The following is a 17,379-nucleotide window of genomic DNA, read 5'->3' on the forward strand; positions in this document are numbered from 1 at the left end:
AGGATACACCAGAGAGGTGAAAAGATCCAGGCATGAGGCAGTGCAGGTAACTGATAGCTGGACTGTGCATCACCAAAGCAGCACCATAGTGTTATTGCAGAGAAACATAATATGTCATTCAGGTATGTTGCCATTTCCTTAAACAACGCAATTGCTGTGAGACAACAGGCTGATGTGAAAAAGTTATCCCATGTTACTGAGTAGTACAGAACACATCTCCAATGCAGAAGGTCCTAGATTAAATTTCTGATATCTTGATATATGGCTGGAAAATAAGGTATACAGAACTGTCAGGGAGTGTTGCCAATCACTGTAAACCAGTGGTTCTCAACCTTCCTAATGCTGTGACCATTTAATACAGGCTTGGTACAGACCGCCTATAAAGGGCGGTCTGCCAGCACCTTGTTTTGCTGTGCGAGGAAGCTACAGTGGACAAACCACACAGCTTCCTCGTGCAGCAAAAAGAACCCGCAAAAAGCGGGTCCTTTTTGTGGCGCCATAATGATGCTGCAGTGCGCCAATGGTGCACTCACAAAGTCATTATGGCACCACAACATGCGGATTCTAAGCGTCCGTCGTGTCAAAATGGCAGCACCCATCTGTACAGGGTGCTGCCATTTTGAAGCCCTCGTCACGTGCGAGGGGCAAGGGGCATCTGGAAGCGTAGCCCCTCACACATGATGAGGGCGCCCTATCGCACCCGTCTGTCCCCCGCCACAGTTCCTCATGTTGTGGTGATCCCCAGTCATAAAATTAGCAGTGTCTTGGTTACTAAGACCATCGGAAACATGCGTTTTCCAATGGTCTTAGGCGACCCCTGTGAAAGGGTCATTCGACACAATTCAAAAAGGACATTGAGAATCTGGAGCGTGTCCAAAGGAGGGCGACTAAAATGGTGAAGGGTCTGGAAACCATGCCCTATGAGGAACGACTTAGGTAGCTAGGGATGTTTAGTCTGGAGAAAAGAAGGTTAAGAGGTGATATGATAGCCCTGTTTAAATATTTGAAAGGATGTCATATTGAGGAGGGAGCTAGCTTGTTTTCTGCTGCTCCAGAGAACAGGACCCGGAACAATGGATGCAAGCTACAGGAAAAGAGATTCCACCTCAACATTAGGAGGAACTTCCTGACAGTAAGGGCTGTTTGACAGTGGAACACATTCCCTTGGAGTGTAGTGGAGTCTCCTTCTTTGGAGATCTTTAAGCAGAGGCTGGATGACCATCTGTTGGGGATTCTTTGATTGGGATTTCCTGCATGGCAGGGGGTTGGACTGGATAGCCCTTGTGGTCTCTTCCAACTCTATGATTCTATGATTCTATGACTCCCAAAGGGGTTGCGACCCACAGGTTGAGAGCTGCTGCTGTAAACAATACTCAGCTGTAAGGACAGTCTGACTTGGTAAAACAAAGCTTCCTTTATTTCTAGCCAAATGCATGTATGGCTTTTATAGATTGTCATGTAAGCAAAGGTTGAAAAAAGGAGAGCTGGACATCTTATAAAGTTGGCCTCCTAACTTTGTTTTCCAGAAATTACAGAGCTATTTGTAGTACGTTGGCAGAGGCAACACTAGAACAGCACAAACTAAGACAGGGAATCTATATTAAGGATTCAGTGCTACACACACTTTTTTGAGAGTATTCTCCACTGATCACAGTGGAACTTTCTGAACACAGCAGGGCATCCTTCTGATCTAAGTATGGCATGGTAGATGAATGAGTTCTATGCACATGACAATTTATGTGACTTAGCCTACAAACCAAATAGATGCAGTTAGGTTCCCAGCAGAAATGCATTGTTATAAAAGAATCTTAAGTTAACTATTTTTTTAAAAAATATCCTAGGTTCTAGTTTAGTTTAGTTTCTTATACAATACTGTCCATTTCCAAATAAGCTTTGTGAAATGCAGTAGTTTAAAAAGTAGTTTTTTAAAAAAGCTATGCCAACACATGCTGCCTTTTCAAGGAGGAATCAAATTAAATGCCTTCAACTTGACACCTCTTGTTTCTGTGTGAATATTTTAACAGCCACATGAAGTGATATGGTTGTTCCCAGACACTTGAAAAGTATGTATATTAAACAGTGAATATTAAGTAATGAATAGTGCTTACCAAATCTGATGATGAGGGGGAAAATATGTATTAATTCTGCACTTCACAGTGTAAGGATGATTCATTCAGTGTGTGAGAACTCTATACATGTTACAGCATCTGATTTTGCTGTCCCAAGTTGTAACCATGAGATCACTATTCACATGCTAATAGGAACTTTATTTTTTGCTGTTCAACTTGAAATCTTTGATACAAAGGTACACTTGGACTATAACTTTTACTAAATTAATAGATGCTACCTGAATCATCATCCTCATTAGAATTAATAGCTAGAGGTAGTCAATGGAGATGAAGGAAATGATTTCACAGGGTTTGGGGAGAGTGGAAAGAACAGAATAATGTCATGCCAGTTATTATTATGTTTTAGTCATTCACTCTTCTGGTCCCCATATATCCCACTGTGTAGACTTTTGTGAAAATAGGCATGTAAAAGTCAGAAAATGTACAAGAGATGCACATTCCACTTCAAATAGGAATTTGGAGTTCTTTCTTTCAAATCAATTTCTTACAGATAGGTCATCACTCTGCCAATCCAAATTAATTCACACTGTCTTGTCCACTGGATAGATTGCTTCTTGCAATGTTTATCAAAATGTCAGGAGGAATGATTGCACAAAGGTTAGTCCTTTTTCAGTGAAGCATTCACTTTCTTAGCTATGTTTTCTGGAAGAAAAATGATCACCAAGGACACTACCTGGTTTGCACTAGTTGAGCTCTACTGTACTTTAGATTATCTCTTGTATAGAATCAATCATACTTTTTGATACATTTGAGAGATTTGTCAGCAATTCAGATTTTCTCAGAATTTTCTGATAGTGTTTTGTTAGAAGGCTATGGTTCAAAAGCCTTTGAGAAAAATGTGTGGTTTCTTCCAGATTTTGCTCCCAGTGCCTAAACACGTTTGACATACCTGCTGGAGTGCCTAGCAGTGGACCTGCAATCATGGCTGCTGCATCCAGGGCTCAGACTGGGTTGCTTCAGGTGCTGGATGAATGCACTGAGTAATACGAAGTGAATAGTGCTTGATCATGAACTTTTGCACTTTAGTGCTCCACTGAGAGGAGAATATTAGTTATTGGGAACAGGTGGGCTTTCAGACCTTTATAGGAGTATAAATGAAATGTTTCGATATTTGTCTTAAAGCAGGCAAATGAAAACTTTATTTTAAAGACCCATGACAGACATACAGGATTGGGCATACAGTAGTTTATTGAGCCCATGCAGTTGTGTACAGCAGCCAAGAATTACATAAGCAAATTAATATTTCAACACAATTAAGTAGTAAAATGTAATTGTAAGACCAAAGAAAGATGCATGTCTCGAATTTTTAAAAACAAAGGGGGATTCTAAAATGAGCATTTTTGTATTATGATACTAAAACAAACAAAACACCTATAAACATGCCTTAGATAGGGCTGTAAAGTTAGAATCACTATAAGAGCTTTAAACAATAGCAAGAAACTAGAAAAGGGCAGAGCAAGGGGCTGGGTCAGCTGCCCTTGATCTACCTTTTACATATGGGAAGACCAGTCGAAACATGGATAGCCCTATCTATAACATGAATCCTGAGAGTGGTTCTTTTGCCAGTCCTCAAACTGGAGCTGAGTTATGGGCTATGAAATCACAACTTTAGATGTGTGGAGTAGTGTGGGTTTCCTCCTCTTTTTTTCTTCCTACAGTGAGAAGTCATGACCAGCCTGAAAAATTACTATATTGATCAACTGTATCTAAGGCTCATTTTATCCTTGTTAGCTATAGTACAGCTTTGTCTCATTTAATGTTATGTCTGTCTGGTCTTTATCCACAAGATTTGATCCAGATTTCAGACCTTGATCCAGAAATTTGGAAATCTGCCCTATTAAATTTCAGTCTAATACTTCATTCAGAAATCCAGATCTATGTGCCTCCCATTGACTATATTTGGAAATCAACAAATGACTCTATTTTTTCCACACCCGCAGTGCTGATGATCAGATGACATATATAGGAACTAGCCGCTTATGAGAGGATTATGTCCTGCAACTTTCAGACAAATAGTGGCAGTTTCATTGTGCTATGCACTCTTTAATTTAAAGTGGAATAGATGACAACTTGTTCTCTTTTTTGGCAGAACTGGATGAAATTTGCAGGGGTCGTTATGTCTTCTGAGGGATTCAAGACTGTTAAGCATCAGATGACTTAAGTACCAGTTGTTGTTGTGCAACAGCTGCCATTCCACTTTTGTAGGCTTACAAAAAGAAGAAGGAAAGAAAGAGATGCGCTCACCCCACTGTTTTTTGTTAGACTTGTAAAAATGAAGCCAGTTTCAGCTTCCTCTTTGTGAGGAAAATTGAGATACAAACAAATGGAATGAATGAATGTCTTATGCATGTCAAAAAGGCAAGGAAATCAATTATATTTGCACAGAAGCAGGAGTAACTTCTACTGTCAGTAAGAGGAGATTAATACTTAGTACACTTTTGGAAAAATTCCAAGAAGTATGATTCAGAGCAAATTGGAAAAAGCATTTAATGTTTGCTTGCTAAATTACAAGAAGTGCATAGTATATAGCTACAATAAAAGAAGAGGATAACAGGGGATTTTTTACCTATAAAGATACACTTTGGAAAAATCCTTCTCAAACACAAGACCTAGCACTATCTTTCTTTTTTCTTTTTTTTTGGGGGGGGGGCATCAAGAATCCAGTGAGACAGTATTGCCTTAGACAGCTTTCATGTAATTAAGTGGACCTATGCTTTAATAAAAATATGATTTCAGTCAATCTTTAAACTGCATTGGAAATTTGCCAATTTGAATGAGTTCACAAAGAAATAGTTTACAAGGTCAGCCTTTTGGGGGAGTATAGAAGGATGCATATATCTGCCACCACACATAGAATATAAAGTGCAAATAAAATGCAGGAGGATTGTAGAAATCAGGTTAAGTGCACTTCATCAATGTCACATTATGTTCTATGCACAATGGCAAGTGTTTTCTTGCTGCAGTGACCTACCATATGCAGAGGAGTCCCAGAAGGCTGAGCCTGGGCCCAAAGAATAATATGTATTCTTTTAATTTTACAATCTTGTATGGCATCTTAGGTGGTAGTCATAAAATATAGCAGCAAACAACTTATCAAAATTGTTGTGTTTAAAACAGATGATTATGTATTGCCAAAGTTCTAAGCCAATCTTCATCTCCAATTTAGAATCTTGCTAGAAAACATTTCTCTTCCCAATGATGAAATTTATTCACAGTTCTGATAAATCAGATTTTCGCTCACCAGGATGCTTCACATCTTCTAGTTGCTTGGGTTTGTACTGTGTAGTTAAAGAAAAGAAAAAAAGTTGGATGTCACCATGTTGCTTTTCCCATTCATCTTGCATCATTTTAAGCACTGAGTGACAGGTTGCAATTTAAAGTCAACTATTAATCCTGAGCTTATTCCAAAACCCATCTGTTTCTCATTTTCTAATGTTTTTTTCCCACTTAAACTTCTATTTGTAAAATTGACAAGGATGGGGTGCAATGCATACTAGTAGTGCTCTGAATTAGTGCTCTGAGCTCCAAACTTCTATGGCAACCTCAGTTGTATTTATTTATATTTTATTTATATATAAAGCCAAAACCTTTTGTCTATAATATAAAAAAGGGAACAGTTAGGTCCAAAATACACTGCAGAAATAATCCAGTTTGAAACCGCTTGGGCTCAGTGCTACGAAATCCTGGGAATTGTAGTTTATTGTGGCACCAGAGCTCTCTGACAGAGAAGGTTAAATATCTCACAAATTACAATTTCCAGAATTCCCTAGAATTGAGCCAGAGCAGTTAAAGTGGTCTCAGACTGCATTATTTCTGCAGTGTGTTTTGGACCACAAATAAGGCTGAGTTTATGTTGAAGTTCAGTTGTGTGCGTAGCCATGCTTCAGAGGCTTCGCAAACTATGTCTCTACAGAATCCCATTACATATTTTTATAGAACTCTAGACCCCATTATGGCTTTGCACAAGACTATCTGCAAAACTGCTACTATACCACATTGGGGTTGTGTATCATGATTGTTCACATGTGGAATTATTCACCGATTGTGTAACACAATATTGTGCTCCTGAATGCACAACCCAATGGTCACTCACATACAAAACTGTGCTACATAGACAACTCTATTGCTACTATCTTGAACTGAGAAGATAATTGCCTCCTAGCAGTGAATATATCTATTCCAAGGAGGGTCTATATGACAAAGAGCATTTATTTTCATAATTATGAGGGTAGCTAAATTTGCTCTGGCTGCTAGAAAACTAAGAGCTAGACACCACAAAAATAATCACGTTAATAATCAAGTGGCACTTGTGTTTTAATATTAATGAAAGTAAAGTTAATGTGTTAGTCCAAGAATTGGACCCCTAAAAATAAACCCTCTTATTTTTAATATAACTTCATATTAAAAAGGGACTCTGATGGAAGGTGACCTCTGAATAACCTGGATTTCTCCAGAACAGGCCCCTGGCCCAATTTGAGCCAGCCAGGGAGTGATCTGCACACACCTCACAATAGATCACCCAAAGGCATCCACATAATCCCTTTGACCGATAGAGGGAATTAATGGGAGTCCGGCAGAGGAAGATAGTGGTACTTGTAAAAACAAAGATCTCTCTTGCTAAGGTGTGAGTTTTTCCTTTGTCTTAGGAAGTAACACCCATCTGGAAAGATTTACAGCTCTCAGCTTTTGGTCTGAGAACATTTGCTGTAGCCATCAGTCTTTTATCCAAACAATCATGGACACATCTATTGCAATTCCCATCTAATGTTCCTTCCTAGAAAACAATTTGGCATATATTGAATCATTTCAAGTCCTTGATGTCTGCCCTCAAGGCACATTTCACCATATAAATTGTCACTAGGCCTCTGTTCTTTGGGTTTAGTTGGAAAGCAGGTAGCCATGCTGTCGGATTGTATCTAGATTCCCTCAATAGCCAGTAGCACCCCACTTTCCAGGGAGGTTATTGCGTCAGTTTCTGTTCCTTCAAGTGGATGCAAGCCTCATTGTTGGTAAGTACTGCCATTACTAAAGCCTCTTAGCTCTTGTGCATGAGTGTGAGTGCATGTGTTTTTGTGTGTATATTGTTCATTCCCTTAAAAAACTAATTTGGATTTGCTTTGGAGTTCTGTGTGATTTGGACCTGGTATCCTGGGCTGCCTGTTGCCAGAGCCGTCTTACAACTCCTATTAGAGTTATTATTAAACTTTCCATATAAACATGTTAAGTCGTTGGTGCCCTCTTGGGACACTAGTATTTTGGGTAACAAATGTGCTTTTTCTACTAGAAGGTTTTATTATAAATTTTGCTTTTAGTGATTTTAATTCCTTTACGTAGAGCTGTTGCTTGATAAATATAAATGGCACATGAAGCTTTTTTTAAATTTATCTTTCTGTACTAGATTGTGATGCCTCATGGTAATAAACAATCAAGTTACAGTTACCTTGAACTGAAGACACATCTGGCCACAGTGGTTCATTTCTTAGCTACCTTCTGATTTAGACTACTGTAATATGCTCCACATGAGGCTGCCTGTGAAAATGTTCAGAGGCCAATGCAAAAAGCAGCAGGCAGACTGGTGTCAGGTATGCAATTTAGACGGTATAACATTGGTCTTGCAGGAACTGTACTGGCTTCCAGTTTCTTTCTGCACTCAATTCAAGGTCCTCCTTTAGACCTACAGAGCCCCACTGAGCTCAGTTCAAGGTGGTGCTTTTGACCTAAAGATCCCTAAACATCTTGAGGGCTGAAAAATCTTGAGATCTGAAAAATCACCTCCTCCCATATAAACCTGTCAGAAATTTTAGATCTTCAAAGGAGACCCTATTGCATGTGCCAACATCTTATGAAGTCAAATTTGTAACAGGGCTTTCTCTGTAGTAGCACCCTGACTAGAATTCCTTTCCCAAGGAAATTACACTGGCTTCATCTCCTTTAAGCTTCCAGTGAGTAGTCAAAATAATGTTGTATAACCTTTAATGTCTGAAAATGTTGTTTTAACTGTTTTAAATTGTATTTGATGGTTGGTTTTAGATTGTTTTAAAAGTTTTTAAAGAGTGTTTTAATATGTTTAAAATGTTTCATCTTCATACTGTTTTAAGTGTGTATTTGTTCATAGCCTTGTGGGCTGTGAGGTTATATAGAAATATATTAAATGTACAAAAAAACTGAATGCAGCCATTCTGCACCATATTCAATTGCTTCCATGGAGGAATATGTATGCATAAGACACCAACAATAGTATCTTCCCATATCAGTCTATGTTTGGTAAGAATAAGAGAGAGGGACTTTCTGGTGGCTGCTCCCATATTGTAGGATTCCCTTCCATGGGAGGATAGGCTCACACCTCCTCTGCTCTCCTTCTACAGACAGGCTTTTGAATATTAACAAGGTGCTACAAGAAGATTTTTTAATGTAGGTCATTGTACTCCCTGTTCTATTATATTGTGTTTTTTAAAAAATGTCTTCACACTGTTTTAATACAATGCTTTGTTTTAATAGGATGACACCTTTCTAGCACAGATGACTGCACACCCAGAAAGGAGAGATGTAGTAGCGATGGATGACTTCAACTATCCTGATATTTGCTGAAATTCAAACTCAGCCAAATCCTCAAGGTCTAGCAAATTCCTCACTTGCCTCAAAGACAATTTCATTGTCCAAAAGGTCGAAGAGGCAACAAGGGGGTCAGCTATTTTAGATCTGATCCTCACCAACAAGGATGACTTGGTTAACGGGGTGGAAGTGGTGGGATCATTAGGTGGAAGTGACCATGTTCTCCTGGAGTTTGTTATACAGTGGAAAGGAGAAGCCAGGCATAGTCAGACATGCATTCTAGACTTTAGGAGAGCAGATTTCAGTAAACTTAGAGAAGTATTGAGGGTGATCCCGTGGTCAGAAATACTAAAAGAGAAGGGAGTTCAGGACGGTGGAGAGTTTCTCAAAAGGGAGATACTGAAGGCACAATTTAAAACCGTCCCAGTGAGGAAGAAAAATGGGAGGTGTCTCAAGAAACCAGGATGGATGACTTTCAACTGAGCTAAGTTTTAAACAGAACATGTATAAGAAATGGAAAAATGGGGAAATCACCAAATTCAAACAAATAGCTAGCATGTGTAGGGATAAAGTCAGAAAAGAGCAGAATGAACTCAGGCTTGCTAGAGAGGTTAAAGAACAATAAAAAGGGCTTTTTTGGATATGTCCGCAGCAAAAGGAAGAAGAAGGAAATGGTAGGGCCACTGCATGGAGAAGATGGCAAAATGCTAACAGAGGACAGAGAAAAGGCAGAATTACTCAACACCTTTGCCTCTGTGTCCTCAGAAAAGGCAAAGGGTGCTCAACCTGAGGAAAATGGAGCAGAGGACAGAATAGGGGAATTTCCACACAGAATAAGCAAAGAGATAGTACAGGAATACCTTGTTGATCTAAATGAATATAAGTCTCCAGGACCAGATTAACTATATCCAAGAGTATTAAAAGAACTGGCAAATGTAATATCGGAGCCATTGGCAATAATCTTTGAGAATTCCTGGAGAACAGGAGAAGTCCCAGCAGATTGGAGGAGGGCAAACGTTGTCCCCATCTTCAAAAAGGGGGGGAAAGAGGATCCCAACAATAATTGTCCAGTTAGTCTGAGATCAATACCAGGAAAAACTCTAGAGCAGATCATTAAACAGAGAGTCTGTGAACATTTAGAAAGCAATTCCATAATCACAAAAAGTCATGCCATACGAATCTCATCTCTTTTTAAATAAAATTACCAGCTTGTTAGATGAAGGGAATGCTGTGGATATAATATATCTTGATTTCAGTAAGGCCTTTGACATTGTTTCCCATGACATTCTTGCAAACAAGCTTGTAAAATGTGAGCTAGACAAAGTAATATGGATTTGTAATTGGTTGACCGGCCGAACCCAAAGGGTGCTCAACAATGGCTCCTTTTCATCCTGGAGAGAAGTGACCAGTGGGGTCCCACAGGGCTCTGTCCTGGGCCCAGTATTATTCAACATCTCTATCAATGACTTGGATGACAGAATTGGGGGCATACTTATCAAATTTGCAGATGACACCAAATTAGGAGGAATAGCTAATAACCCAGAGGACAGGATCAACATTCAAAATGATATGAATAGACTAGAAAGCTGGGCCAAAGCTAACAAAATTCAATTCATCACGGAGAAATGTAAGGTACTGTACTTAGGGCAGAAAAATTAAATGCACAGATATAGGATGGGGGACACCTGGCTGAATGAGACTACGTGTGAAAGGGATCTTGGATTCCAAGTAGACCACAAGTTGAACATGAGTGAACAGTGTGATGTGGCAGCTAAAAAGGTCAATGCAATTTTAGGCTGCATCAATAAAAGTATAGTGTCTAGATCAAGGGAACTAATAGTGCCACTTCTTTGGTCAGGACCCACCTGGAATATTCTGTCTAGTTCTGGGCACCACAATTCAAAAAGGACATTGAGAAACTGGAGCATGTCCAAAGGAGGGCAACTAAAATGGTGAAGGGTCTGGAAACCATATCCTATGAGGAACAACTTAGGGAGCTGGGTATGTTTAGCCTGGAGAAGAGAAGGTTAAGAGGTGATATGAAAGCCCTGTTTAAATATTTGGAGGAATGTCATATTGAGGAATGAGCAAGCTTGTTTTCTGCTGCTCCAGAGAACAGGACCTGGAACAATGGATGCAAGCTGCAGGAAAAGAGATTCCACCTCAACATTAGCAGGAACTTCCTGACAGTAAGGGCTGTTCAACAGTGGAACACACTCCCTCGGACTGTAGTGGAGTCTCCTTCTTTGGAGGTCTTTAAGCCGAGGGGATGCTTAAAGTTGGGGATGATTTGATTGAGAGTTCCTGCATGGCAGGGGTTTGGACTAGATAGCCCTCATGGTCTCTTCCAACTCTATGATTCTATGATTCTAGGTTAGCTTATTTAGTGGGCTTTTAATTCCTCTTTAATATTATAACCTCCTGTGATTTTAGCTGTATTTTATTCAGATTGTAAATCTTTGCAGCACCTGTACTATGTGCACTATGTGAAATCTTAGTGGCATGTACCTTCCAATGCCAGACTAATTGTGACATGGTGAGATGGCTACAAACATGAGCTGTGTAGGTGGTATTAAGCAAGTGACCACTGCTATTTCAGCCTCATTCTTACTTTATAATGCACTATGGAATTGACAATTCTGATCTATTTTTCAGCACTGTTGCAAGAATTACTAAAATAGTACAAATGGAGTGTTCTGCAAACCAGAATGCCTTTCATCATCATCACTGGAAAATAAACTATCCCCAATGTTGCTTTTTCAATGACAATATGAAATGGAAAAACTGCAGTCAATAAACATCAGAAGTTTAAGTGACACTGCGTGTTACTACCTGCTATATTTTACCATCCTAGGTTACCGAACTATAAATATTAGTAGCCTCTAAATTTACAGCTAACATGGGGTTGGGAATGTTCAAAGGAGAAAACATGGTTGTATTAAACAATAAAAGAAACTAATATCTTATGCCAGGCTTAGTTTTAAGGCAGATTTTGAAATCTCTGATTCTTATCAGTTTTAAATAGATATATGCTATAAGCCAAAATGGTTTAAAACATGCGTGTATTGGCTCGCAAACTAAGTTTTGCTTTCCTTGAAGCTGATGGATGTTTTCCCTATAGCTGTACAGGAAAGGAAGCATTTCTGGTCTCAGAAATGCCTATAAAAAGGCATTTCCTTTCCTCTGAGGTTTTACTTTACTTCTCTGTTTAGAGCTTAGAATTATGATCTGTGCACCATTCCAACTTATTTATTTAATGGTAAGAGGTAAAGTACTTCAGGTTAACTATAGAACAATATACTACAGTGAAATGTATGGCCCAATATGCTGCCTAGCATTATGACTGAAGAAGAATGCCCTGGCAGTATTCTTAATATGCACTTGCACTTGCTCACCTCACATGGAATTACCAAAATTAATATAACAAAGCATCATAATTTTGCTGGAGGAGTTATCACATATATCAGGCCAAGAGAACAAGTAAAGGTCGAATGGGATTTCGTCCTTTAACTCAATATACAAATTGATGTGTTTCGAGCATGTGGTGCATACAGAATAGGTAAATATAAATGATGAAATTGAAATATATGTTTCACCAATGAGTTTTTTCTGTACTTCCTGTTCATAGTGATATGTTTGGTATGTCAGAAAACAACATCTACTCTCAAAAGTCCAGAGTGTGGTGGGGCATGAGTCACAGGGACAACCACATCCACACAATTGTTAAGGAATAAAGCCTAAAGTAAAAAATGTCCAGATGTGGAAAAGTGACAAAGGGAATTATAGGTCACTGACAGCTTGTTAACCAGGGAATTGGTTGCAGCTGGAGCTCATGACATCTGATGATTGAGCAAGGTCATTATGTGCCGGGGAGCATGTAGAAGCAACGGTCACCCGCCTCGCCGGGCAGACCGTTTTGCCGCTAGAAGCGGCTGGACTACAAGCCCCAGAGTTCTCTGGGGCTTGCCCGGCTCCCTATTGGTGCGCGAGGGCGGAAGGGGCGGCCCTTCCGCTCCGCGACTCTCTGGGAGATGGTTTCATTGGTGCGGGGCTTCCGGTCCTCCAAGGCTGCCCATTGGTGGGCTGGGCCTTGGAGGCAGGACCCCGCACAGCACGCAGGGAGGGAGGGGCCTAGGCCTATATAAGGCCGTGTTGCTGGCCCTTTCCCTCAGTCGGTTGCTTGGCTTCAAGCAGAGCGGAGCCAAGCTGTGGAAGGGAGCAAGTCTTGGTGCTTCTCTCGCCCGCCCACCGCTGTTGTTAGGTGGTTTTTAGTCACAACTTGGCGGCAGCATAGGCCAGGATCTGCACGTTGTGGTACCAGGGCTATGGAGCTCTGGTTTGGGAGTCAATAGGTACCCGGGGGCGAATAGGGCAGGCATTTGGTCATTGCGGGGGCCAGAACGCAGGAGCGCCTCCCGGTGACTAGGGGCTTTGTGAATTGGTGAACGCAAGACAAGGTTTGCGGTCAAGTTGTGTTCCTTAGCCCCTAGGTCATCCCAAGCACCGGATGGGTGCCCGGTTTGGATAATCAGACTACATCAGGTGGTTTGATTGCACAGATCCTGACCTTATGCTTTGTGCCAACCCTACCAATTGTTTGCAAATAAAGTTGTGGCCTTACTTCCAACATGTTGTACTGTGGTTATTTGACAGCAACATCTGAGGCAACTGTTGTAAATATGCAGTGTCATCTTGATTGGGGGACAACAATTCAGGTGGCACAGGAAGTGGTGACAGGAAGAGGTTGGGCATAGGGGCCGCATGGCAAATGTCTATAAAAAGCCCAGACCTCATTGTACAAGTGGCTTTTCGTTGGTCGGTGGTGGATGTGTGTAGCTCTAGTGATTCATTTTATATATATACAGCAACTAAAGAATAAAGTGCCTCTTTGGAGTTAAACCTGGCTTCAGTCTGTTTCATCTGCAGATGAAGGGGAGGATTTCTGGACAGCTCCAAGGTCGCTTGTTCTTTATCCTCATGAGGGCTTCCGAAGACTGACTGCGCACTCACATTTGCTCAACAACAATTGCACCCCATGTTCAACTCTGAACTGAAATTGTTGTCACTTACTATTGTTTTGAAGATCTGGTTCATCTTCTTCTTCTTTAGGGTTTTCCTATCTGTTTCCAAAATAGGAGAAATGTTTGCCTGGCTCCTCCTCTGTGGCACAGGTGTTTCCTCAGGTGCTGGGGAGCACACTGACAGAGTTAACCCTTTAAAACAGGACACATATTCATAAGTAGCAGAGCCTGCACCAATTATTTCTCAAAAATAAATATGAGTGTTTACACACAGAAAGAGCAACCAAGTTTTTCTACGTCATGTTCCTAGTAACAAACTACGGCCTGTTACAGACTGCCAAAATAAAGCTGCTTCGAGTCTCTTTGGAGGTATGCTATTTAAATGATGCATGCACCCTAAGAATCCGGAAGATGCACCAAAAGCTGCACTCCAGTGCTTAGGAATGGAGTGTGGCTTTGGTGCAACCTCCGGACTCTTAGGACCCATGCATCATTTAAATAGCATACCTCCAAAGAGACCCGAAGCAGCTTTATTTTGGCAGTCTGTAACAGGCCTTAGTAACTGAAATTAACTTTTATCAGAATTAATGTATGCTATTTCTACAAAATTTCCATAAATGACATAATTACTGTACACAAATGGTGCACAATCAATGATTGCTGCAAGAAAACAAGTGGCAATTCGGTGACTAGAGGACTGTACCACATCTGGGTACAGGTAACATCTTTCAATAACACCCCTCCTCCATAAAACAATGGGATTTTTCTAGTCTATAATTCTTCCTGACATCTCAAGAGAATTAACCCCAACTAATCAGTATAATCTATAAAAATATCATAAATAGCAATCTTAAGATAAAGTATTGTCACTCTGTTGGGCCTCTGAAAGAGTCTGATGTCTTTACCTCCCCTAATAGTGAGAGGATTCCTGTGGACACCTCCCAAAATGAAACTGACATAAACATCTTTTTATGAAATGAGATGGCTATCCTGAAATCTCACAGAGAAACTGCTACTTGTTTTTGACCTGTAAAGGCTGGGAAAACATCTATTTCACAGGATTCCTGAAACCCTTATGGAAGCTATAGGCCCCTAAAGGATTCTAGTCTCAGCACGTGCAGAACGTTCAGAATTAGGGGGCTCCAAAAAAATTAAAGATTAAAAATTAATGAAGGAATGTATTGATATGTAAGGTAACCTGCCCCAACCTGGTGCCATCAAGATGTGGACCATAACGGAGTTAGAAGAGCCCACAAGGGCCATCCCGTTGAACCCCTCTGCCATGCGGGGATACACAATCAAAGCACTCCTGAAAGACAGTCAACCAGCCTCTGCATAAAAACCTCCAAAGAAAGAGACTCCACCACACTTCAAGAAAGTGTTATTTCACCATGTTGGAGGATGATGTTTCAAAGGAAGTTTGAAGACAGCTGTCAATTTCTCCCTATTTGAATTCCAAGAATTTAGGAAGGTCAGCCTTTTTTATCCCCTTTCTCATATCTGGATGCTGTACATGTGGTGTAGAAGAAATCCAGCATTCATTCATGCATTCATTCATTCATTCATTCATTCATTCATTCATATGTCACCTTTCTCCCAGGATAGGACTCAACGTGGCTTCCAGTACAACAACAGGTTTTAAAAACCAATTTAAAATCACCACATTTAACACCATTAAAGAGTGCAAATATGCTATACAATAGGTGCAGAAACAGGATCAAAGTTTGGAAAAGTTACTTTTCAGGCTCTAATTCCCAGACTCTCCAGCCAGCAGGGTCACTAGTTATTGTACCTAGAGAATTCTAGAAACTTGATTTTTTCCCATTAGCTATCAGCAAGATTCTTCAATCTATTATGGCATTTATTAGGCCTGCATTAAAAATATATGTAGGCATACACCTTTCTTTTCTGTGCTGTACTAAATACCTGCTTTGCCCCAAAATTTCCCTCTAACTGCACCAAATTATTTCTATTCTCACCCTTTCCCTTTACAATTTCATTGCAAATAAGGTATTTCTGTGCAACATCAGTGCAGTTCTGGTTACCCTTAAGGATTCCCTACATAGTGGAGGTATGTTCTCACACAGGCATTCACATGTGCCTCAAAATATGCACTCATGCTTTGACAAAACACATATGAAATGATATGACAAAACACATAGCAGATGCTTAGCTTGTATCAGAATAACTGGTGTGCATCTAGAAGCCACTGAAAAATTCATATAATATGTAATACCCACCACAATTTAATTTCCGAAAGATAAATGTGTTTTTAATGAACAGAAGGAGCCATTTTTGGAGGGGGGGGGGAATTACTGGCAGATCAAAAGTGCAGAGCTTTCTTTCTCTTTTCCTAATTGGTTTACCTGGTATGGTTGGCATAGAACGGCTGGCAAAGCTCATTTGCTTGAGAAGAACAGATGTTTTCTGAGGTACATCCAGATGTTCAGATAGGTTAGTGTCACTCATAAATTCATATTTTCTTGACAGCTATATAGGAACACAAAATGTCAATGTTTTCAAGCTTAGGAAAGTAAATGATACAATTTTAACAGTTGTTTCATGTGAGACATACTAGCTGAGTAACCCTTACTCTGAATTTCAAAACCTAAAATACTCCCAAAATCCAAAATTGTCCAAATGGGTGGTGGAGATAGTGACACCTTCACTTTCTGATGGTTCAATGCACACAAACTTTATTTCATGCAAAAAAAAGGATTAAAATATTGTGTACTGTATACAATTATCTTCAGGCTATGAGTATAAAGTGTATATAAAATCTAAATTAATTTCATGTTTATATTTGGGTCCCATTTCCAACATACCTTATTATGTATATGCAAACATTTCATAAGCTGAAAGAAACCCCAAATCCCAAACACTTCTGGACCCAAGCTTTTGGAATAAAAGAGACTCAGCCTGTATATTTCCATAGACAGTATGTGTGCCTTATTTGTACTGATAAACCATTTTTTCTTCCAGTTATTTGAAGGTAATTTTTCTGAGATTCAGCGTGGTGTACTGGTTTGAGTGCTGGACTGTGACTCTAGAGATCAGGGTTCGATTCCCAGGTCGGTATGGAAACCTTGGGCAAGTCACTCTCTTTCAGCCTCAGGGAAAGGCAATGGCAAACTTCCTCTGAACAAATCTGCCAAGAAAACCCTACGATAGGTTCACCTAAGGGTTACAATAAGTTGGAAACAACTTGAAGGCACGCAATAAACAATATTTCTGAACTGAGGTTCCTTAAACATGGAATTGTTTTGGTCATTCCAGGAGAATTTAATATCCATTTTTTTTGTAAAATCAATCAGCAGTTTCATTGACCTAGAAATGATATCTGGTTCATTTTGAATCTTAAATAAATTACATTTGGTGGCTGTTGAATAGTTATAAAGAAAAACCTGAGGAACATGCCATTTCACTGGAAAGGGGAAATGATTGCTTAGATATGAATCCCTATGCTGAGTGGCAAAGGCTTCAAAACAGCAGATGCAATACAGTCAGCCCTCCTTATGCATGGATTTTTTATCCACTGATTCAAGCATCCACGGCTTGAAAATACTAAAAAAAAAAAAGTATAAATTCCAAATAACAAACCTTGATTTTCCATTTTATATAAGGGTCATCATTTTACCTATCATTGTATTTAATGGGTCGTGAGCATCCACAGATTT

The 17,379-nt window shown here is 39.8% G+C and overlaps 1 protein-coding gene across 1 annotated transcript in view; it reads right to left on the bottom strand.

Moving 5' to 3' along the window:
* Window positions 1–4,758: 4,758 nt before the first annotated feature.
* The window catches only part of LOC149321946 (dedicator of cytokinesis protein 2-like), a 348,354-nt gene continuing 335,733 nt past the window's right edge, over window positions 4,759–17,379 (bottom strand). The window contains exons 47-49 of the mRNA XM_089520310.1: window positions 16,069–16,192; window positions 13,752–13,894; window positions 4,759–5,407 (exon numbers count right to left, since the gene is read on the bottom strand). Coding sequence (XP_089376436.1) covers window positions 5,339–5,407; window positions 13,752–13,894; window positions 16,069–16,192 — 336 coding nt within the window. The 3' untranslated portion in view covers window positions 4,759–5,338. The remainder of the gene's footprint in view (window positions 5,408–13,751; window positions 13,895–16,068; window positions 16,193–17,379) is intronic.

This window comes from Sceloporus occidentalis, unplaced genomic scaffold (genome assembly GCF_023333645.1).
Source record: "Sceloporus occidentalis isolate IW3139 unplaced genomic scaffold, rSceOcc1.0.p SCAF_1, whole genome shotgun sequence".
Classification (NCBI taxonomy): domain Eukaryota; kingdom Metazoa; phylum Chordata; class Lepidosauria; order Squamata; family Phrynosomatidae; genus Sceloporus; species Sceloporus occidentalis.